The sequence below is a fragment of the Pteropus medius genome, unplaced genomic scaffold (genome assembly GCF_902729225.1).
Source record: "Pteropus medius unplaced genomic scaffold, Ma_sr-lr_union100, whole genome shotgun sequence".
NCBI classification, from domain to species: domain Eukaryota; kingdom Metazoa; phylum Chordata; class Mammalia; order Chiroptera; family Pteropodidae; genus Pteropus; species Pteropus medius.
In genome coordinates, this window is record NW_024343578.1 from 3,370,542 (window position 1) to 3,393,869 (window position 23,328).

General features: G+C 49.0%; 1 protein-coding gene and 1 pseudogene across 6 annotated transcripts in view; both read left to right on the forward strand.

The window, feature by feature from the left end:
* LOC120606314 (store-operated calcium entry regulator STIMATE) overlaps nucleotides 1-22,975 on the forward strand; it is a 53,145-nt gene extending 30,170 nt beyond the window's left edge. For 2 of the 6 annotated variants that reach the window (XM_039867481.1, XM_039867483.1), the window contains 9 exons: nucleotides 1,960-2,008; nucleotides 4,000-4,095; nucleotides 7,048-7,169; nucleotides 11,919-12,031; nucleotides 12,993-13,070; nucleotides 13,863-14,012; nucleotides 15,741-15,851; nucleotides 22,346-22,478; nucleotides 22,679-22,975. In XM_039867481.1, coding sequence (XP_039723415.1) covers nucleotides 1,960-2,008; nucleotides 4,000-4,095; nucleotides 7,048-7,169; nucleotides 11,919-12,031; nucleotides 12,993-13,070; nucleotides 13,863-14,012; nucleotides 15,741-15,851; nucleotides 22,346-22,478; nucleotides 22,679-22,785 — 959 coding nt within the window. In that variant the 3' untranslated portion in view covers nucleotides 22,786-22,975. Of the gene's footprint in view, nucleotides 1-1,959; nucleotides 2,009-3,999; nucleotides 4,096-7,047; nucleotides 7,170-10,797; nucleotides 10,937-11,918; nucleotides 12,032-12,992; nucleotides 13,071-13,862; nucleotides 14,013-15,740; nucleotides 15,852-15,927; nucleotides 21,255-22,345; nucleotides 22,479-22,678 lie in introns of those variants that run through there. The other 4 variants (XM_039867482.1, XM_039867485.1, XM_039867484.1 and 1 more) reach the window with 4 other exon arrangements.
* LOC120606348 (uncharacterized) lies at nucleotides 9,891-10,009 on the forward strand (annotated as a pseudogene).
* Nucleotides 22,976-23,328: the final 353 nt, after the last annotated feature.

Below are 23,328 nucleotides of genomic sequence, written 5' to 3' on the forward strand. Positions count from 1 at the left end.
TTTTATTTATAATGATAATATAATTAGGCCATTTATAATATAATGTTTATTTTATAATATATCATGTGTAGTTTTTCTCCTAAACCATTTGAAAGTAAATTACAACCATTCTGGTACTTCAGCATGTATCTCCTAAGAATGAGGGCATTCTTCTTGGGATATGTTTTAATGTTCTTTATTTTATATTGATGGGAACAGATTCCCCTGAGGCAGAAGAGCAAATGACTGGGGGCTTTCCCTCCAGATCACTTTGCCCTGGCCCAGTGTCCTCTGCATCTCCTTCTTGAGGCCCCAGCCCCTTCGTGAGACTTAGGCGCTTGTGGGAAGGAGGCCTCTGCCTTCAAGAGCCATTTGGGCAAGCACAACTTCTTGGCCTCAACTCCAGATTCTTTAGCATTGTTGATGTTCTGGATCTGTGATGTGTTAACGGAATGACAGACCATCTTACAATTTTACTTGCTTTTTGGTCTCTACCAAAATAACTCTCTAAACATCATACTTCATTTCTGTATACAGACAATCCTTGTTTTGTTAACTGTGGACTGCCTGTATTCATTTAGAGAAGTAGGATTTATTGATTTGGTCGCTGTTTTCTCTCTCCCTGTCTCCCACCTCCCTTTCCTGCCCTCCTTTTGTCAACTTGGGGCTCTGCCAGAAGTTGGCTCTTGCTTGCTACCAGTGTAACGCAGCATCCTCTGTGGGCTTGCATCCGTATCTGTTTCTACCACAGTACTTTTGTGTGGGAAAACATCACACATGCAACACTTTCCGTGTTTGTTTTAGTAGATAGAATCCTTGTGGAAATATTCTGTCTGGAGCGTGAATGGACGACAGGACACTTAGAATCTTCTTGTTTATTTCTATTCAGACAGTTGTGTCTGTAGACCCGAGGTGAAAGTGTCAATGTAGAGACTTGGTTTTTTTTTTTCCATTCGAGGTCAGTCAGGCTGTTGCTGAATGAGCACCTCACCCCTACTGACTGACTGTTCTATAACTGGGAGTACCACGCCTGGTACTGTGATGCAGCCAGCATCCTTCCTCAGTCTTTTCCATCCCCAGAAACCCACCTTCTACCCAATTAAGAGCTGCTTTTCTAAAACACAATTCCCCCATGTCTTTGACAGCTTAGCATCTTTCCTGGCTTTTCCTTCTCTACAGGATTCAGTCTAGATGTCTTAGTTGGCAATGAAGATCCTCCTTCATGTGGCCCTGCTCAGTTTGTCTCCCTCATTACCTGCTATATCAAAACCAAATCAAATTATGCCAAACACACTCTGCCATGTTATGTCCCTGTACCTATGAGCTTGTGGTGTGTGCCCTGTCCAGAATGTACCTCTTTCCCCTTCCTGATCCATTTGCTAAACTCCTACCCAGCCTTCAGGACCTGGCTTGGCCACCTCTCACCAAGGAAGCCTTTCCTGACTCGCACTCTTCCTCCAAACGGGCAGGGCTGGTCATCCTTTTCCTCGTGTCTTCACTCTGCCTCAGACTTGTATGTTTTCTAGCACTTGCCACATACACAATTGTGCCAGACAGCTGCCTTTGCCTTTGTCTCTTCAGTGCCTGGCTTGGAGCAGGCACTCAGTGAATCTTGGGGTGGATGGATAGCTGGATGGATTTGTCATTGGGTAAAGCATATCCTGAAATTACAAGTAGCTACATTCTACTTTGTGATCTTCAGTCCCTATATGAGAGAGCCTTGTCACAAAGAAGAAGAAAATACAATTTTCCACAAACTGTGAGGGGTCATTCTTCCTAAGTGTCCAGTTCTGTAGAGTCTGTACTGGTCAGCAGCAATATAGGGCCTCTGTGACCTTCATGGCTTATTGTACATTGTCATATACTGAAAGAGCTGGCACCTTAATGTAAACACTGAGTGTACTGATAACCCAACTTGTTACATGCATTTTGCTTTGTTATTGCTGTGGAAAGCTACTGAATGTCTGTCTTTTCTTTCAGTCAAACGCTTCAGAGAACCAAAGCATGAAAGACGTCCATGGAGGATATGGTAGGTATTTAAATATTAACTCATTCTTAGAATATTTTTGACTTTTTAAAGGGCTTGGCAGGGGAGGGGAATAGAATGTGAGCAATTATACATAACATAAAGTGTTGGATTCCTTTAGTTGAATTAATCAACAGGAACTATGTACAATATGAAAGCACTTCTATTACTCCAGATAAATTGAGCCCTACCTTTATTCTATCATCACTTTGTTGTCCAATTTTAGAAGATGGATGAAAATACAGAAATATCAGTCTATACTACAGGCTCCTTTAGTTATGTCTCTCTGCCAGATTATGTTAAATCCTTGTATTCTATAGTCTATATGCATGAGCAAAAAATAATTTAAATTTGGAGATTAGTCAAATATACTATGTGAATGCTCCTTTCCACAAAACTAGTCTTTCTCGGTCCTAGGATGACCCAGTGGTGGCAGTTTTTCCTTCATAAAAAAAATGGTGGTAAAGCTTTAGACATAGTTTCTATAGACAAAACTTCCAAAAAATACTGGAAGGAGACAGCAGGCTCTTCAGGACATGATATCCACAAGAAACTGTCGTTCTTTGGTTGCCTTAAGCTGCCACCTGCCCTAACAAATTTTTTTCCCTAGCCATTTTCCCCTTCAGAGAAAACTTCTGATAAAGCACTGTGGGAAAGGCCCCTTTATAAAAAGCACATGCTTAAATGATCTTTAATGCATTTTTTCCAGATGTTGATAATAATTTTTACTTTCCCCCATCATTTCCTCTCAAATCTGGGTATCTAGCTTGGGCTGGGGGAACCAAGAGAGGACCTAGAGTTGGAACACTCTGTGTTTTACACACGTAGCCCTTCGGAGATTCCTACTTCGCCATGGTTTTAGGAACTGATTTTCTAGCCTCAGTCACAGGGTTGGCTTGGATTATCTCTAAAGTCTGTTCCAGTCCTGAGACTCCATGGCTGATGTCCATGCCTCTGTGCCCCTTCATCACCCACTTCAGTGTCCCGGTCAACTCTGGATGCCCAGCCTGGGGAGGCCAAGAGAGAGATGGCCTCAATCAAAAGGTTCCTTAGTCGCAAACCATGAGTAGTCTCCAGGTGTTCCTGGCAGAGGAGAAACTAAAGCCCACCCTGCTCCTGCATATGGACTGGGTGGGAGTGTAGGGAGCCATGACATGGTGTTTCAAAGACTAACAACTTTGTTTTTTTCTTTTTTGAAACTCTTGTCATATAGCCCAAGGGTTGGCAAACTGTTGCTCGCAGGCCCAACCTGGCCCACTGTCTTTTTCCATAAATAAAGTGTTATAAGGATGGTAGTGCTTACGGCTGCTTTTAGGCTGCAGTGGCAGAGTGAGTAATGCTGCAGAGAACGATGGCCCGCAAAGCCTAAAATATTCACTAACTCTTTACAGAAAAAGTTTGCCCACCCCTAATCTAGCACAATTGTTTAAATGGCAGCATCTGAAAGTCTTTTAGAGTTTCAGCTGCAGTATGGATTCTTGTTAGTCTTGCACATCACTTTTTTTTCTTTTTGATCATTAAGGTAAAATTTTAATAGAGAGTCACAATTATGAAGGAAATCATAATATAACAGAACTTGAGCTCTATAGTCAGGCTGATCTCAAGTGAGTCAAATGGGAGCTCTTTAAAATAGAGGTACCTTGGACTTCATCACAAAGTTGTGATCAAGCATTTCATTTTGAAGTAACAAAAAATGAAAAATCAAAACCACATATTTTATATATGTGTTTAATATATTTAAATGTATAGTAATCAGTGGTGTTTTAGGGATTTCTATGCAGTATTATTGATGGTTTTGAAAGGTATTTGAAACACCACGCCGGAGTTAGTACTGATGCCCCAGGAAGAGGTGACTAGTAATTGGAAGTTGGTATCTCCACCCCAAAAATTGGGGTCTCCTCAACTTTTTTCCTACTTCAGACTTAACATTTTTTCCAAGTTGGATATTACCCTCCTGTTGGAGTGATAATAAGTGCTGATCCTATTCTGTACAGGTTTTTAGACACTTCCAAACAAGCCATAGGAATGCTGTTCATCCACTTTGCAAATGTGTACCTAGCAGATCTCACCGAAGAGGACCCTTGTTCACTGTAAGTGGCCTGTATTTGAGTACAAACCTGCTTCTCCATTGAAAATGTCAGCTGGCCTTGCTTTCTGCCACCACTCATGAGGGGACGGCTTATCTTTGTCATCTGTGCTCCTCTGAGAGGTCATCCTGTGCATGCTGCTGTTAGTTGGCTGTTAGCGCTTTGCCTGGTGACAGTTGCCCTGTGCACTGGCTTTCTTCTAATCAATCTAAGTTCTGATTTTTGGTTTTCTAGTACCCTATGTTTCCCCGTTTACAAGCATTCTCTGGCAAGGCACCCATAACGCCCCGAAGGAATGTCTCTGTGCTATAATATGACACAGGGGCTTCTCTGTGGTGTCAGCCACTCAGGGTCAAAGCCGTTATTAACCATTGTTGACCATTTTGACCCGAAGACCATGGAGGTGGTTCCTCTTTGTCAATTCAATATGCCATCCACACAACCTCCAAAGCAAGCTGCCTGAAACCCCAGTTCAGCCATGATATGCTATTCTCCCTCCTGACAGCACCCACACAGTGCCTTGCTTAGCAGATGGAGTGGAAAAGGAAGCTTGTCTGTCTTATCCTGGTTCCATCTCCTATCTTCCTGACTCAAATTTGGTGCTCCAGCCATGCTGGGTTACTCCTGGTGGCTCTCAGCCCTGCCAGCTGTCTCCTGCCTATGTGCCTTTGTCATGCTGTCCTCTGCCTGGAATTCCCTCTAGCTCTGCCCGGCCTCTGTGAGAGAACAGGGCAGAGGGCTGAGTTCTTCGCCAACAGGTTTATTGTATATTTAACATCATCGTGACTGGAAGATTCTTTTAAGCTTCTCTTTTTTTGGTGTCAGTGTAGTTTTGAGATTTAGTCCAGGTTCACATTTGAGAAGGAAGTTGTGATGGCTCTCTCCCCAGGTCTCTGAAGACCTGGATAGGTTGTGATCAGTTTGGATGTTTGGGTGCAGTCCCAAAGCAGGGGGCTTGGAAGGGTGATCCTCCTGTAGGGGAGGTGGTTAGGGAAAGGCCTAGTCTTTCCAGCCCTTGACCAGCAGCAAGCTGAGGTCATCCTTTGGTCAATCATCTTGATGTTGGTGGCTGAGAAGTCTGAGAGCCAGTTACATGCCAGAGGCACTGGGGTGAGGAAACCTAAATCCTGGTGCAGCCTTGGCCACATCACTATCCTTGCAGTACCTTCATTGCCCATCAGCAAAAAGAAGAGGATACAGCTTTAACAGGGGACATTGACAAACTGAATCACAGCCAGGATGGAGAAGGGTCTGTTAACAGGTCTTGAGTGTTCAGCCTAGAGGAGAAAAGGCCCAGGATGGAGGTTGGGGTAGTGATAAGAGCACTTGACTGAGAGGCCCGACTGTAGGAAGGCAGCTTAACTCAGCCCGTGTGGCTCCGGGGCCCACATGATACTGTCCTGTCTGCCAGTCTCACCTGTGTTGTGTTCATAGTATAGCATTGTCTATTCCCAAGGCCTGGCTCAAATCACTATTTGGTGAGGGAATGAGTGAACTAATGCATGTACAGGCATACCTGAGAGAGATTGTGGGTTCTGTTCCAGACCACCGCAATAAAGCGAGTGGTAATTGTTTTGCTGTTGGAGTGTCTTGCCTTCAATTTGTAAAAAAAAAAAAATGCAACATCTGTGAATTGCAATAAAACAAGATATGCCTTTATGTGTATCAAGTGTTCTTGTTATTTCCCGGATGGGTCTCAGGTGTGAGAACCACTTAAAACCAATTAGATGTAAGTAAGCTTCTGAGAGCAACATAGCCTGGGGCCAGAGCTCAGCTGCGAACTTGGAGAAATTGCCTTGGATGCAGTTGCTATTCCTTCTATCTCTGGTCTGAGAGTGACCCCTTGTGACTTTAAAAAGGAAGGGCAAGCGGGAGAAAATGCTGCCCTTGCTTCTGGTTTTCTTGTCACTTCAGAGTGCTGACAGAGCCCCTGCGCCTGCAGCGCAAAGTGTGTCCCCTCTGGTGTCAGAGCGCTGTGCGTGGCTGTGTGTGGCGTCAAAGCCTCGGTCGTGGGGAGGGGCTGGGTCGTCATAAAATGTCTCGAGCCTCAATAACTTGAAAGCACCTCGGTTGGTCCGTGGTATCTGGAGCTTCTCTCAAGGGTTTCCAAGCCAAGTGGCATCCCAGAGGGCTAGAACCTGACCCAGTGACTGTTTCCTGCTGTCTGGAGAGCTGGGGCCTGTGGTCAGTGGTGCCCAGTGAGATCTGGGTATAGGGCCCTTGCCAGTGGGCAAAGGACCTTTCCTTGGTAAGGGAAGAGTGTGTCAAACAGATGGAAACAGACCTTACATGTGGTCAAGGCGGACATGCCCTTCTGTCTCTCCTCTTGTTCTATCATCTTGCCTTCTCCATGGGAAGTAAAGCTCCCTCTTTAGAAATGTTTACTTGTACTTGTCTCCATGGTATGATCGGAAGCACAGGGATAAGTGAGGGCCATGTCGCCCTACTCTCTTTGGTCTAAGAAACCCCAGAGGCTACTTCCTGAGTTGCTCTGGTACAGTGGCACTGACTCAGCCTTGGGTGGGCTGGACTTTCAGGGAATGAATAGTCATTGAGCAGATTTTTTTATCAATCGAGTTCTGTTTTCCTGTTGACTTCTTTGGCTGCTTCCAGCTACTCTGCCTTATGTTGAGTCTTTGGCAGGAATACTTGTGGTCTTTCAAGTCTGTGTTGCTCCTCTACCCCTCCCTCAAGCTGTTCAACCCCTGACGTGTCCACATTGGGGAGGTTTCACTGGGGCTCCCAGAAGTGAGCACTATAGCCTCTTGCACAGGCACATTGAAGGCTCCTGTCCCCCGCCCCCACAGGCCCCTCTACCCCAAAAAAACAAGGTCAAATACAGTGTTGGGTCATCAGCCTTGACTTGGGCCCTGGTAAGCACATAGGGGCTGGATCAGGGGCTCTTGCTCCCTGGGTGGTGCTTCCTGATGGTGCCACTGTTCCCCCTCGTCACAGGTACCTCATCAACTTCCTTCTGGATGCCACTGTGGGCATGGTGCTCATCTACGTGGGCGTGCGTGCTGTCAGCGTCTTGGTGGAGTGGCAGCAGTGGGAGTCCCTGCGTTTTGGCGAATATGGTAATGTACCATGAACACTGGATGGGGGGCGTGAGAGGGTTTCTAGATGGGGCTCTGTTCCTTGCCCCATACAGCTCTCCAGGCCAGTGGACTCAGGGAAGGTTCAGGAGCTGATAGCTGACACTTCTGTGGTAGAGGGGCTGATTCTGGGGCCTGAGCACCACTCTCCTGCCAGTGTCAGAGTGCCCCATGCTTAGGTTCCAGGAGATATCCGAGGTGCAGGGAGGGGTACAACATTTGCCTCTTCCACCAGAGGGCACTGGCAGCCTCACCTATAGGGCCATAAGGCCACCTCACTCTGCCACCTGCCCACTTCATTAGAGAAATGGGGGTGGTTCTCGGTTTGGGAGGTGCTCAGTAGGGAGCTGCTCTTCTTTCTGCTGCACGTCTATGTTTGTCCTGTCATTGAGCCATTCTCCCACTGGGGCTCGCAAAGTCAGGACTGGAGGGTCTATCTCCCAGGACCAAGTTGCCTTGCTATCTCCTTACTGTGGGGGCTGGCCCCGCAACCCAGCATCTGGCACATACAGTCACGAAGGACACCAGTTCCAGCCTCACCCACAGAGACATGACTTAAAACAAGTGATCTATGGATGCTGGCCTGGTTTTGACCCCCCTCACATCTCATCAGACCCCATGGGATAGTTTAAATAGGAAGCTGCCTCTGTGCTGGCTCCAAACACAGATGCAGTGCTTTTTACTCTGTACTCCCAAAAAACAGCTGGATATGGCCTCGAGAGGGCTGCTGGTAAGAAGTGCCTTCTTTGGGCCTTGCCCCAACCCCTGGAGATTCAGGACCCAGAGTTAAGGGGTAACAGCAGCTCTCTCCTGCCTTCACAGCTGGCCCTGCTATCTGGAGGGAGGAGTTCGTGTTCTCAGTGGGAACAGCATGAGTGGAACCTTTGCCATGAAAAAGGCACACAGGTCAAGAGGGAGGGAGTGCAGGTGGACTCTTAGATTCTCACTCTTCTGGGCCCGAGGCTGCTCACTCCTACGTGGCTGAAGGCTCACAAGGGACTGACATTTAAAAGGGGAGCCAATTTATGGATCTGGCCGTGAGTGCCTGGGGTATTTCTAGAAATCTTAGTAATTGTTTGTCTCCATTGAAGGGAGATGAGCTTAAGGGAGGGCTTTTCTTAGCCCCGTTACTTGATGCTTGATGAGTCACTGACTTAAGATAGTGTCTGACACACAGCATGTACTCCTGTGGCTCCAGGGAAGGCTTCTGAGACACCGCAAGTCACTAGCTCCTCAGCTTGGAGGACAAAAATGGACCACAGCGTACTTGGACCAAAATGGTGTTGTCCTCATAGGATAGGCACTCAGAGGGGTTAAGCGACACAGGAAGCTCACCCGGCCAGTGCACCTCCGGGAGTGGGGGATACTTGTGCTCATAACTACTTTGTTGTTAAGATCCCTTCAGAAAGGGCTCTTAATGCAGCTATAACTGGCCAGTGCCATGGGAGATCCACCGACAACCAATTATGTGCCACTCAGTGACATGGGAGTAGAGATGAGGTCTGGTCCTGATACACCTGTTCCTAGTATGTTTTGTCTACATCCCCAAAATTAGATTAAGAGGAAGAAGACAATGGTCATTTGAACCTCTTGCTTTTACGCTACCCTCCTCTACCCACTTGACCTGCCTCCGCCCCCGTCCTGGGGTCATCTACCATTGCCTTTGGGAACCAGCATCTTCAAACCAGGATGTCTCCAGATACAGCTACCCTATCAAGGACCATCCCAAGTCCTCTCGCCCCAGGATGAGGAAGGGAAGCATGTGTCCTCTGTTTCTTTCAATTTTGGTTATTTTCTGTTGCTCCTCTAACAAATTACCACAAAAATAGTGGCTTAAAATAGCACAAATTTATTATCTTATAGTTCTGTAGCTCAGAAGTCTGACACAAGTCTCATGAATTAAAATCAAGGTGTTTGCAAGACTAGGTCCTTCTGGAGTCTCTAAGGGCAGAATCCATTTCCTTGCCTTTTCCAGCTCCTACAGGCTGCCTACATCCCTTGGCTTGTGGCCCTTTCTTCCATCTTCAGAGCCAGTAATAGCAAGTTCGGTTCCTCTCACATCGTATCATTCTTCCACCACCTCTTTCCACTTTGAAGTGCCCTTGTGATGACATTGGGCCCCCGTGGATACTCCAGGATACTCTTTAAGAGGCAGGTAGCTAGCAACCTTAATTCCATTTATAACCTTAATTCTCCTCTGCTATATTGCTTAACATATTCACAGGTTCTAGGGATTACGATGTGGCTATCTCTGTGGGGCCATTATTCTACCTACCACATCTGTTAACCGGCCCATCTACTTGATACAACAATTCCATGTAGGCCCTATAGCTCTCTTCTCAGGCAAATGAAGAAGAAGTGCTTTTTTTCTAGGTGCTTCCATGGGCTCTAGAAGAGAAGGTGAACTTGCTAACAGAAACATGAGACTTGGGCAATGCTATACAGCCCTGAGGGGCGAGACAGGATCCCGGCAACATGTGGTGTCTGCAGCTTGATGACCAAGCTGTTCTTCCCCATGTAGAAGCCCTATAAACAAGGTCTGTGGCCCATGGGCACCAGTGGTTTGTGGGCTTTGCTGCCCATCCTGTCCTAACGCTCCCTTCCGGAAGCCTCTCTAGATATGGACATGCTTCCCCCTCCTTTTAGCCCCTATCCCTGTGATTTATCCTGAGGGAATACTTTAACAAAACAAAACACGCATGTGTCTATGGCCATGCCACCCTGAACACGCCCGATCCCATCTGATCTCGGAAGCTAAGCAGGGTCAAGCCTAGTTAGTACTTGGATGGGAGACCACCTAGGAAGACCAGGTGCTATAGGTGTAAAAAAAAAAAAAAAAATAAGGGATTGTAAACTGACAAGGTCCTTGCAATCTGTGAGGTCAACCAAGGGTTGCCTCGCCTAAAAAAAACAAAACAAAAGAAAAAAAACACGCATGTGCCAGAGGGGGCCCAGTGTGGTTAAAAGCAGGACACAACAAGAATGCCTGGTTTGTCTGTCCTTGAGAGATGAGGCCAGGGGAACGTTAGACTCAAATGAAACAGAAATCAGAAAACCAGCACACGTGTGCTCATTCCAACTGTGCTACGTGTGGTCTGGATGCACAGGAGGAAACAATGTGTGAATGGGGTTCACATGATTTTTTTTTACCATGTTTTTTAACTTATTAAAGCATCGAAATGAAATAAGAGGCAGCTGCAGCTAAGAACTGGACCTGGAACTCAGCAGTGGTGAGGGGCAAGAGACAGATGGAAGGAAGACATTTTCCTCTTTTGTCAGTCACTTAAAACTTAAGAGCGAATGGAGTAAATACACTATGAGCAAGTAGATTTTCTTTTGATGTTAAATAAGTGTTGCTACTTGTTCTGTTGACTTCTAAACATGCTCTTCCCAATTCAGAGATATTTCCTACTAGTGCTTTCTGTCTGTCCCCAGTTGTACTCTATGGTTTTTAACAAATATTTTGATCTGTTGTTTTTGAGAACTTTTCTCTGTAAGGTCAGGTAGTTTACTGAAAAGATTACACAACTCCGTTGAAAATCTGGCTAGGAGAGATTGTGCTTTTGAAATGGCCTTTTGGCTTCAAATGTGTCTTATCCTAAAAGTGAAAGTAGATAGGACAGCCTCAGAAGAGGCAGCGCCGTCTTTCTGCACACTTCTGCCAAGGTTTTCCAGAAAAGGGAAGGCCTGGTGTCGTGTCCATTACAGCGGCATGAAGGTCTTCACCGTGCCTCCACCGTGTATGCTTGGTAGGCTCAAGCAGGGCTGGGGCCTCCGGCACTGGGGCCTGGACAGGGATCGCTGTGAAGCGGTAGAATCGAAGCTGGAGATTTCTCTCTGGGCCACATTCTCTTCTTAGCCTGGATTGGGGCCTTTGCCTCCCCTGAAATGTTACTCTCCAGCCTTTCTTCTGGCCAGCTGCGGTCAGGCAGCCCCAGGAGAGCTTCTGGAATAGGCCCCTGGCAGCCCCCACCCCTGCTCTCCCCTGGTTCTCCCACTGGGGAGGCATGTGTGGCTCCCCAGAGGCTCATCCCCCCATGGGTTCTGCCTGTCACTGAGGATGTAGATCATCACCCGGAGGGGCTGGTCCTCCACCCTTCACCAAGTCCCTCTTTTCTTCTTTGTCTTCAGCCCAGGGTGTTTTGGGGTGCCCCATCCCAGACAGAATCTGAATTCCTTCAGAGTCAGATTTCCGCTTTTAGGGCTGAGGGCAGCAGGAACAGTGGGGAATGGGGATAGTGGGGTGGGAGATGAACAAGAAGATTGTTTGCTGCCTTCATAATTCAAAAATATCGGCCCACTCTTGGGAGGAGGAGAGGGTGGATAGCACCACAGTCAATGGAAAAATCAACAGTGGGTAATAATAGCAGTCTTGCTTAACACAGCTTCTGCTGCCAGTGGACAAAAAGAACCGGCTCTTCTGAGCTCAGCAATGGGCACTTACTAACTTTAGTGCTTTTTAATTATATCTTAGAATCTCTTGAAAGAGAAGCCACTCTGATATCTCCAAATTAGGAATTTTCTGATTTTGTTTAAAACAGCCACATTTGTCTATTCAGGCTGAAGCTATTCTTGGTGCTTTGGAGACTCATTACGTAGCTCTAGAGCCAAGGCTCTGGTGTGGAGTGGGGGGGTGTGGGCTCACATAAGCTGTGGGGAGAGGGGAAGCATCACCCAGTTCGGATCCCGATGTCTGAGCTGCATGTAACTAAGCGCCCACTCTCCCTGCAGGAGATCCTCTGCAGTGCGGAGCCTGGTTTGGGCAGTGCGCTCTTTACATCTTGATCATGATTTTTGAAAAATCTGTCGTCTTCATCGTCCTCCTAATACTTCAGTGGAAAAAGGTTTGCCTCTTGTCTCTTCTTTAGCAGCTCCTCGAGATGCTAAGTAAAATAGTATTTCTTCCCTTTGCCACCTCTCCCCAGCCAACCGTATTGGAAAACCAAATTTTTTTTTTTTTTTTTATTCTGTGAATACACTCTGGATTTGGTCCGATATGGCACCTATTGAGGACCTTTCAAGAGCAGTAGCTAGTCAGTTTTTTACATAGCATCCATCCACTTCAGTGATGTAAATGTCTGCTCTAGATTAAGCCAATAGGACATATAAAGCCGACGAAAATATAGCCCCTGCCCTCATGTTGCTTACTGTCTGATATTAGCATTCAGGCCTCACAACTGTAAAAGTCAGGCAGGTATTCTCTGCATTTGCAAATATCTTATTCACGCACCTCTCTTGACCAATGGTTTGAGCATGTAGGTGCCTCAGGCAGCCACTGATCACACATCTTCCCCAAGGTTTCCTGGGCCCTGACCTCTGGCCCCACTACTGTTCAGATAAGCCTCTGCTGCCCATTTCTTCCACATGCCCACATTAAATCATCCAAAGAGCTTTTGGAAACAAATAGCTTGGCCGTCCCTTGGTTTTATTCATGGCTGAGTTTTATTTTTTTCAGAAAACAGTCCAAGGCATTTCAGAGCTGTTGTCCTTCGGGAGGTGGTCGCAGTGCAGATTTCTGTTAGAAAGTGGTCTGACTCCTCATTGCTGGTGTCTAATGAGCATCCACCGACCTCACTCTCCAAGTCCAGACCATAGGGAAAGCGGCTAAAGCACTAACTGCTCCAAGTGGTCTCCAAGGCGGTCCCTCAGTAGCAGTCAAATCTGGGATTGTACAGCTCTGGGTGTGAGGTGCTCTTCTCCTCAGGGCTCTGGGTCAGTGTCTAAGCTAAGCCCCTCTCTCAGGGCCGCATGGGTGATTTTCCCTATGGTCTTCCCTCACAACTCTCATTCTGCTTCTCTTTACAGGTAGCCCTATTGAATCCCATTGAAAACCCAGACCTGAAATTGGCCATCGTCATGCTGATCGTCCCCTTCTTTGTCAATGTCAGTGCCATGTTGCATTTTTTTACCCCAGTTTTCTCCCTGCCTTCTGGTGTTCCTGTTCAGAGTTCTGAGTCTGACAGAGAAAACACCTTACAGCCCTTAGGTCCCTCTGTGTGGCATTTGCCACCTCTCCATTCCCTACCCCAGACCTGGAAATGGCAGGATTGCTTCCTCACCAGGTAGTTCCTGCTCTAGGGCCTCTGTGCAAAATGGAGGGTCCTGGGAACTCTGTCTTGCCCTCCCTGCCGGGAACTTCCTGTCGAGGATTCTCACCCCTTGTGTAACAGCGACTTCTAGATCAGGAATATTAGGAATTCACCCTGGTTGTCTATTCCTGGCCACAGAGCTCCAAGAGAAACTCACAAGCGCACTGGCTAGAAGTTAGGAAACATGAGAACATAATATAAAGGAAACTGGGGCTGACAGACGTGGCAGAATGTGCTGGCCAACTGCTCAGCCCAGGATGGAGCCCAGACCAGGGGTCCAGAGACCTTGGTTCTAGGCCCTGCTCTGCCAACAGCTGGGGCAAGGCCCAAGGCAGGCCATCCCCATGAGTTGCCACCACAAAACCCTAGGGTTAAAGAGGGCAGGATTTTCTCTGATAAGAAATCAAAGGAAATAGAGATTAGGAATCTCTTTTTAAGCTTCTGAGAGGATAGCGGGGGACTGGATGAGGTTTCTCTTTCCCTAGTTCAAGATGTTATAATCTAGAATAGGATAGGGATTGGGGCTGCTCTGCTTTGTTTTCACCAATGGCTTATCCCAGAATAACTGCACTTTCCCTCCCCACAGGCTTTGATGTTTTGGGTAGTGGACAATTTCCTCATGAGAAAGGGGAGGACGAAAGCTAAACTGGAAGAAAGGGGAGCCAACCAGGACTCGAGGAATGGGAGCAAGGTCCGCTACCGAAGGGCCGCATCCCACGAGGAGTCTGAGTCTGAGGTAGGGCTGAGCCCTTGCGCGGCTGACCCGAGGATGCTGGTCACGTGAGGATGTCTCACGCCAGCCAGGGGGTGGGAGAGGAGGCTGACAGTTCTCATCCAGCCAGGACCCATTTCTGCTGTCCTGTGGGCCTTTCCAGGGCAGGGAGGTGGAGTACCTGGTGAAGGAGGCTTCTCTCCACATTTCCTCCACTAGTGGAGAAAGACATGAGAGGGAGGAGCTGCTTTGTTCCAGGAAGCTGGCACGAACTTTCGTGGGCCTGACCATTGACCTTTAAGCATAAAGGTGTTTGAATCCTTGATCATTAACAAGCAAGGCATGTGTTGGCTGAACCAGCTGGAAGCTTCTAAAAGGTAGGGGTAGCCAGACTTCCCGGGGGAACTTCAAGTTTCCTAAGCTAAAGGTTTGGACTTGAGGGAGACTGCTAGTTATAAACAGGAACATGGAAGCCAGGTTGTGCTGAGCACTGTGCTGCTCAGGGGCTGCAGAAACGGCTGAGAGAATGACTTCCCCAAGAGGCCTCAGACTTGTGGGTGAGGTGAAGGTGAATGCCTGAACAGCTCGTCATAACACTCTGCTATAAGGTTTAAGACTGAGGCTTTAACAGAACCCTGCAGAGACTCTGGGACAGTCTATTTAACTCCTGGGGCATCCTGGAGGGTGTTTTGAAAGCTGAATAGATGGCAGGACAAAGGATAAGTCCTAGAATCTGGCATGGGCCTGTTAGAAGAGCTCAGTGAACATTAGGTGAATGACAAACAGCATTACAGGCAGAAGCAGTCGCTCATGAGCAATCCTTGTCATGTGGTTTGGCATTTGGATAATAATGTGAAATTCATTATGGCCAGAGCAGCATGTATGTGAGGATAGGATGGATTGATAAATAAGCTAGAAGCAAAAGTCTGAGCTAGATGGGCAAGGTGCTTTGTGATCTAGGCTGAGAGTGTAGGGTGTGCTTGTACAGGCAGTAGGGAGCCAGAGAGTGTTTGATCAGGGGACAGAGGCTGAAAGGAGGAAGCCCTACAAGAAAGTGGCCCAGGGAGAGGTGGTGAGACCGCCCTGGTCTGGAATAGAATGAGTGGCCTCTGCACAGGTGTGCTTTGGGCCTCTCCATCCTGACCTGGGCTGTCCCAGTCCTTCCTTGGTGCTCAGAGGTCTGAGGCGCCAGGCAGGTGGGCAGCAAAAGTGTGGATGCCCTGGGTGCCCTGGCTGCATAGCCAAGTCATTCTAGGGGCTCACACAAGTAGAGGGCTCTCGTTTTCAAAAGTTACAAAATTGGCTCAAAGCAGCCACTCTGAAATCCTCCTGCACTGTATGTGCCCCACAGATGTTTTCTTTCCTTTTGAAGGAGGCTTTTGAGTGCGTTTGCTATATTTGAGGCAGCTTCAAGGGCCTGGCACCCCATGTGTCCAGATGGGGCTTTTTTGCCAGGATGACCTTAGGCCACAGGTCCCTGCTGAGTTTGCTCTAACTGGGGTTCAGTCCCAGCTGGAGGTTGGATGGCGAAGTGGTGGGGAGCACTAGCAGAGGGGAGGGCACATCAACTCAGCGTTGTTGTCAATAGCCCACGGATGGGCCAGCTTGTCTCCTAATGCTCTTCTAAAGAAACATGAGAGGCCAGGCCTCACGGTGGAGCTGGCACCCCCAGAGGAAGAAGGCACTGCTGGCAGGGCCATGCCTCTCTGCTGCCTCAGGGACACTCAGGGCCATGCCTCTCTGCTGCCTCAGATCCTGATCTCGGCCGACGACGAGATGGAGGAGTCCGATGTGGAGGAGGACCTCCGCAGACTGACCCCCCTGAAGCCTGTGAAGAAAAAGAAGCACCGCTTCGGGCTGCCTGTATGACACATTCCCATGCGGGGGGTCAGGTTTGGGGGCCCAGCCTGCTGCTGGGTCAGCAGACGGTCGCTCTGCAGCATCATTCCTTCCCTCTTCTCTTTGCCCCTCCTCTTCTACCTCCATCCTCTTGCTGTCTCTGCCCACTCCCAGACTACTGTGACTTGAGAGAGGGAGGACGAGCCAGCGCCGAGGGGGCCGTGGCAGTTGGAGGTCCCCACTCAGTTGCACTACAAACACTGACCAAATATGCAAGCAAGGCATTTCGTTTGTTTGTCGTTGTCCCGATGGTGTCGTGAGGGACCCAGAAGCCCTGTGCTGTGTCTGGCATGGTGGCACTGAGGAAGAAACTCACGCACACAGACTGTGTGTAGAGCCTTTCCCCAAGGCTTGGAGAGTGAAGATATATTGTGTTCGGGGCTAAAAGTCACTCATTGACCAAGTTGGAACTGCAATGCTTTCTTACTCGAAATGGCTTTTATAACTATTGATTTCTAAAGGCAGTTTTATGAGCTGTCACAGTGTTAATGTTTTTTGAGTATGTGTTTATTTCCTATGGGACTAATGAGCAAAACATAGATTTTTAAGTCTTCCGTATGCAGTTGACTTTTATATTTTTAAGTTATATTTTCATACTATTGTATTTAAAAACTCTTTTTAATCCCCAAAGAAATGGGTTTGTTTGCCTTTCGTGGGACGTGAATTGATAGAGGGAAAATGTTGGGAGTTTTTTATTTGGATAAACTGGTGATCTACATTAAAATGAGGTAGTGAACCCAGTAGGAAGGGATAGGGGTCCTTGTATGAAATCTACAAGCCCAGTGGTTCTGTAAAGGTCAGGCCTGAGCGGGAGGCAGCTGGTCCGGACATGGATCCAGGGCCCACCAGTGCATGCTCAGGGACCACCAGCTCTGTGGTATTTCTGCTGGCAGTTTAGAGGTCTTATTTAAATGTGACCAAGAAAGGAAGCTAAGAAGTCTTTGTGTTCAGAGATATTGAGACTATGAGGCCAGTCCTATTTGTTCCCTGCCTTTCTTCAGAGCCTCCAGATCTGAAGTTTAAAATGTCTCAGCCTCCTTGCCTCCCAGTGGTGCAGCCTTCAGAATCATTCTTTGCACCCAGCTCTAGGTCAGGCTGCCCTGGGCCTGTCATCTTGTCTACTTATTTTTGCACAAGATCCTGGAGACTGCCTATCTGACCACATGATTCTGTTTTTCATACACTCCAGGGCTGTGGGGTGGCTGGGAGTGGGATGAGTCAAGGTGAGAACTCACTCTCTCCATCCACAGACAGGAAGAGGTCCTTCTAAGCTGTGTTTTCTCTGTGGGGAGTGGCCCCGACTCAGCCTGAGCACGGGCCCCTATGGCTTTGGGAGTCTGCTGACTGGCAGTGGAATGGGCTAACCTGGGCAACTGCCCTGCTGTGGAAGAAGCAAGGTGGAGCAGCCCAGTGTTTTGTCACAGCCAGAGGCAGCCATGGACGTTTAGGAACAGAACACTGCACTGCTAAGGTGTGAGCTGGAAGTGAGACAGGTGCAAGGGAGGCCCCACTACCTAGAACTTTCTTTTTAGACCTACATAAACACGTTTCACTTAAGCAGATTGGGTCTGAATTGTAGCATGTGAGCCAAGCATTGAAAACAAGCATTCTGGGCCTGCCCTCTGCCTCTCACAGTCCCACCTGTCTGAGACATGGGGGCCAACCCTTGGGGAGGTCTTCTCAGCCCAACTTCTCTAGGAGTCTAGAAGCCAGAGGGCTGCGAGGAGCTGTAACTACAGTAGGAGGCAACTGCCAGAATGCGCATCTGTGGGCAGTGCCTCGTGTGAGATTGGAGTCCATCTCCACTCTCGTATCACTTCTGCTCTCATTTCATGCCCTTCACTCCTCTCCCGTCCCCTGGCTCTGTTAGTGGATGTCTCCCTGTTAGAGAAGGGGCTTTTGGGAAGACCAAGACCTGACGTCATTCCTGCTGGACCTCAGCCCCTCGTGGCAGTCGCTGGCTCTCCTTACTTTTTCGTCTTGTTTCATTTTGATTTGAACAACCTGTGCCCAAAGCTCTTTCCTTTTCCTTCCTGAGCTCAAAATCAGGGCTCCTGATGTTTCCAAACTAAGGACGGGCTGGAGGAGCCACAGTCTGTGAAAGATGGAAGCTGGATTATATAGACCTCAGGTGATCTGTTCATCTCAAGGTTCGTCCCAGTGCCTACTGGGCAGTGGGTTTGGGGGATGAAGAGGTAACGAGTGAGTGGTGGTTTCTCCCTGTATCCTGATTTTCAGTAAGGGCTTTAGTCTCTGAGCTGCAGCTGTGTAGCTGGCTAACTAGCGGATGGTGTCTGATCATAGAGGGTCTTATGCTGTGTGGGCTTGGATAGCGTGTTCTCATGTGCTCGGCCTCACCCTCCTCCTGTGTGTGTGCGTGTGTGTGTACATGTGCATGCGTGCGCACGCACACAGTTTGTAGTCCCAGGGAGTGCCTCCTGCTGTCATAGGGGGTTTTTCTGTGGTGCACTGTCCTAAAAGAGTGGATGCAGAGGGCTGTGTCAGTACTTCCTCTTGAGCTGTCCTCTCTCCTCAAGCAGATTTCCTTACCACCTGCTCCAAGGTGCCTTATGAGGGGCAGCTCTTCACTCAGCAACATGGCAAGTATCACTGTGCTTGAGAAATCTTGGGACACCGACTGTGCACTATCCATCTCATTTTTCCAAATATGGACCTTGTCCAAGCCACCCATGATGGAAACTTGTAAGTCAAGGTCATGAACAAGGTTCTTACAACTAATGGAAATAGCCTAATGAAGTAGAGCTGTCATACATGAATGGAGGAGATCATTGTGGCCCTGATTTCCTTTTGCGTCGGTGGGATGTTGACAAGGACAAGGAGGGATGTTGGTGAGATCCCGAGTAGCAGTGGTTTCTTGGTCCACTCAGCCTGAAGACCTGTGAGGCAAAGGTCTGTGACCCATCAGTTAGCCCTCAGGCATACTGGTGGCCTCCTGCCTTGAGCTTTAACTTGTGCCCCTTTCTGGCAGCAAGAATTCCTGGGTTAATGTCGACCTGTCATGCCTCGAAAGGGAAAATATATAAAAGCTCAAATCCAAGTTGTATCTTCCCCTAGGCAGTATAGACAGTTCTATAGGCTGACAGCCCACTCTGCCCTCCAGACTGCAATTCACTGACCCTTCTGTAGGCAGGCCAGCGTAGGTGGCACTGGGAGCTTCTCATCACTCAGAGCAGCTGCCTTGTAGGGTGTAAGGCTAGCTTTTAGAAGTTTCACACGTTTCCAACTAGGAAGGGAGAACTCTGTTTTCCCTGTGAAACATTGGTAGCTCTGAAGGGCTTTGTTCTTGGTGAGGGACTTCTGGTCCAATTGTTGTCAGCACCTTGAGCTCCTTGGATGGGTGGGTGGGTGGATGGGTTTAATTTGATTTCTCTTTTCATGAAGTTTATTAGCAATCAGACCTATGTGAACAAACCATAGTCTACTTCCACTGTCTGCCTAGTGGGGGTGTTTAATCGGTGGCGTTACGATTCACAGAAACACAATTTTGAAATGAAAGGGAAGATGATGTACTTACATTGTAAAATGGTTTACAATAAAGTTTGACATCTTATTACAGTTTTTTTTTTTTTTTTTTTAAGAAACATCACTTTTGTGGTTGTTGACTGTGTGTTCTCTGGAATCGAAACAGCTTAATGGGGTCAAGAAAATTTCCCCAGTGGGTTGAAAGGTTCTCCCCAGGAAACAGAGTGAAAATGAACCTTATATCACCTCATAGATGATATGGGAACCAGAATCTGATGTTGAAAAAAAAAAAAATATTCTTGCCATTCTACTTTCCTGCTAATGTGAGTAAAAGCTATTCTACCTCCTCTGAGGAGAGTGGGGTTCTGGGAGATGGAGTATGAGGAGTGAACATCCCACAGCCTGGTCATTGAGGCCATGGGGCTGGAAGGCACATTCCTCCCTGGGCAGAGCTAGCTGTGGGGGCAGCACCAGAGCACTCACCCTGGGAACTGGGCCTTCACAGGCCGGGCCTGCCCTCATTGTCTCTTGGCCCCTGTTTGGAGTCTTAGGTTTATGCCCATAGCTATCTGAAGGCATTCCTCATGTCAGCACTTGTCTCAGATGGAGCCTGGCAGTCCTCGCATTGGCCTCCCGCGGTCAGGACCAGGCAGGTGGGTATTTGGGTGGGGTTTGATATATGACAGCAGTGGTGCTGCATTTGGGATAACCATATGTCAGTGCCTGGTTGGGTTCCCTCTGTCTGGGGCCTTCAGGCATTCAAAAATAATCTCCATCACAAACTGACAAGGAGCTTGGGTGTGTCTGATACTAAGAGCAGACACATCTCCCCACATCTCCCCACACCCATCCTAGGCTTAGAGTCCTGCCATGTGCCTTAGGGGTCTTCCCTTCAAGGCTTGGGGTATTAGGAGCTAGCAGAGGAAAACTGAGTGACCTTCAGGGGAGCCCTTGGGCCTGTACCTCTCTCCACAGCTCAATACCTGGAATGGGTTTCATTCCCCGCTACCCTCTTTCAGCAACCTAAATGTCCTCAGGCCAGGTGCCTTTTGGTGACTTCATCTGTGCAGCTCGGTGCTATTTCCTGCTGTCAGCTTACCCTTATTTACCACAAAGCATGGTTTCCTCCTGTCTCTCCTGGGCACTTCATGCCCTGCCTTCTCCGTCCCTTTATGAAACAGTGCACTAGGAGCTGGACAAAGACATCAGCAAAACCTCAGATGGAGAGTTCTCCAGGCTTCCCTTGGCTGAAGTTTCTCCACCTGTGAATCAGGGGTAGCCTCTGGCTCTGAGTCCACTGCGGGGGCCCAGTGAGCCCACAGGGAGCAAAGCTCCCACCCTGCTGCTGTGCAGGGATGGAAAGTCCCTTTTCTCTGGAATCCGGGGAAGGGGTAGAAGACCAAGAAAAGCAAACTCAAAGCAATCCAGCCCGGCTCAGGGCCCTCCCTTCCTCAGGGACACCCCCACACTGGGATGGACTTAGAGGCAGGCAGACAGCTCCTACTGCCACACATTCCAGGACCTACATTTATAAACACAAGTCGCTGCCAGTCCCAGCACCTCCCACTTGAAAATAGAGCAGCTGTTCATGAGGGTGCAAGGTCTCCCCAGCTGTCTGCTGTCGCCAGGGCTGCAGCCCCCCCAGGCAGCAGTGCTCAGCGAGCCCCTATCATCCCCCAGAATAAACTCTGAAGCCAGTGGCTGTGTGATCCTGAATCACTGGGGAGTCTGTTGAAGCAGGGGGAGTGACTTCTCAGGCAGGACAGGCAAGCAGACTATATAAGCTCCAGAGGGCTGGGCACCACTCAGATCTCTTCAACCAGCTCCTGCTTGCCGGAGAGGAGCCCTCGAAGCAGCTCTCCCACAGCACCCACCATGTCTCAGGTAGGAGGGCCCAGCACAGCCTTGTTGGTGTGATTGGGAGGTGGAGAACTGGACACCATCATCTCCGGCTGCTGTGTCTTGAGCTGAGCTCCAGGCATAAACACAAGAGGCTCTGCAGCCCCTGGGAGGCTGGGGATCAGGGAAGAGAGCCCCTGGCCCAGCTTATCCTAAGGTTATCTCTGTTTAGCTTGGGTTTGGTCATATTCCATGGTTTGTTAGGAGGAGTAGGGAAAATGTGTGTGGTACTTCAGGGTCCTGCATGTGCCTTTGTGTGTGAGGAGGCTGCTTGTATGACTTGGTGTGTGGAGTGCACATTTGTAGCTCTGTGTGTGTATACACCTGTGAGCCTGGGTCTTTCAATGTACAACTCTGTGCCCGGGTGCCTCTCCAGCAAGATGTATCTCTGCAGGGGATGTAGTGTGTTGCCCCAGGAGCCTGGCCCAGGCTCGGGGACCAGGGAGTCCTTGTGCCTGCCCCCAGGGTTTAGGAAGGAGTAAAGCCTCAGACTCCAGGGCACCTGGGATTGAGAGGGAGTGTAGGCACTGAGTCTGGGTATCCCCAGCACTGGAGGGACAGGTAGACCAGCATGTTAAGGGGAGGGTTGTCCTTGCTGCCCGCTCAATGGGTGGATGGTAACTTTAGACTGAGACTTCACGGGCATCTGATTCCTATTCCCCGTTCCCGCCTCTAAACACACGAGGTAGATACTGGCAATTTGGGGGGAAAGTGGCAATCTCTAAGGGAAACCCTGCCAGGTCTTGGAATTCACCAAAAGCCTTGGAATTCAGCCTCAAAGCCAATTCCTTTTTCTTTTGTCTATTTTGCCCAGGCTTGAGCTTAGCCTGGCAGGCAGACAGTGTGAGGCCACAACGGCCACAGCCCCAGAGCTCTCAGTCCAGAAAAGGGCAGAGAGACTTGGGGGTCAGGGGGAAGAAAGTATAGTCAGAAAGGCTTGCTAGAAGAGGAATGGGGTCTTGAATTGGCTTGAGTTCAGTGAGCAAGGAAGAGGAGTTCTCAGCTAAGGCACAAGTGGGAAAGGGGTCTCAACCTCAAGGCCTTGGGTTGTAAGATGAGGGTCTGGGCTCTATAAGGCTGGCACTCCGGAAACCCCCATCAAGAAGAAGCGGCCCCCTGTGAAGGAGGAGGATCTGAAGGGGGCCCGATGGAACCTGACCAAGAACCAGGAGATCAAGTCCAAGACTTACCAGGTCATGCGGGAGTGTGGTGAGTGTTCTTGAGGTGCTGGGGGCAGTGGGTGCAGATGTGTGTCAATGGGAGGGGGGATGGGATGGGAGGCGGCCACTGGGTCCTTTCTAAGAGTCCAGAGCTTCTGGTCTCGGGGTTGCTCCCCAGAAAAGGGGCCTTCTCTCCCTAGGAAGCCAGGCTGGGCCCCTGAGCACACCTCCTCCCCCTCCTGTCTACAGAGCAAGCTGGTGCTGCCGCCCCCTCAGTGTTCAGCCGCACCCGGACTGGCACTGAGACCGTCTTTGAGAAGCCCAAAGCTGGACCCGCCAAGAGTGTCTTTGGCTGAGACGTGCACGCCACTTCCCTCACCACTGCCACTACCTAGACACAGGAGTCTTTCTCAAGAACTCATTTTTTATGCCAGAACATACCTGCTCACCTGTTGCCTCTGGGACTGCCACCCTACCCCAACAGTCCAGGGACTGCACCAGCACCTGAGAAACACCAATAAAGAGGATGCCCAAGTGGCCCCAGCATTTGGAGGGTGTTGGCTGGTCACTGTCCATGGCCCCTAAGTGCAGGGGAGAGGAGGGCAGGGTGGGAGTGGGGGCCGCGTTCTGTACCCTTCTCAGCTTTTGCGGGGGCAGTCCTAGGGGGTACCCTACGGCCACTGCTACATACTAGAAAGCCTTGGATATGGATACTGGCGTTGACTTTCTGTGTGACTTCAGACCATCTTTTCTGAGGCTTAGTTTCTCCTTATATATGACAAGGGAGTTGAGCTGGAGCCTATTGCATAAAACAAACCACAGTGACACTACTCAGAGTGAAGCAGGTGGGAGCATGGGGCTCTCCCCTTGTCTTCTGCAAACGCCATGGAGATACTTCT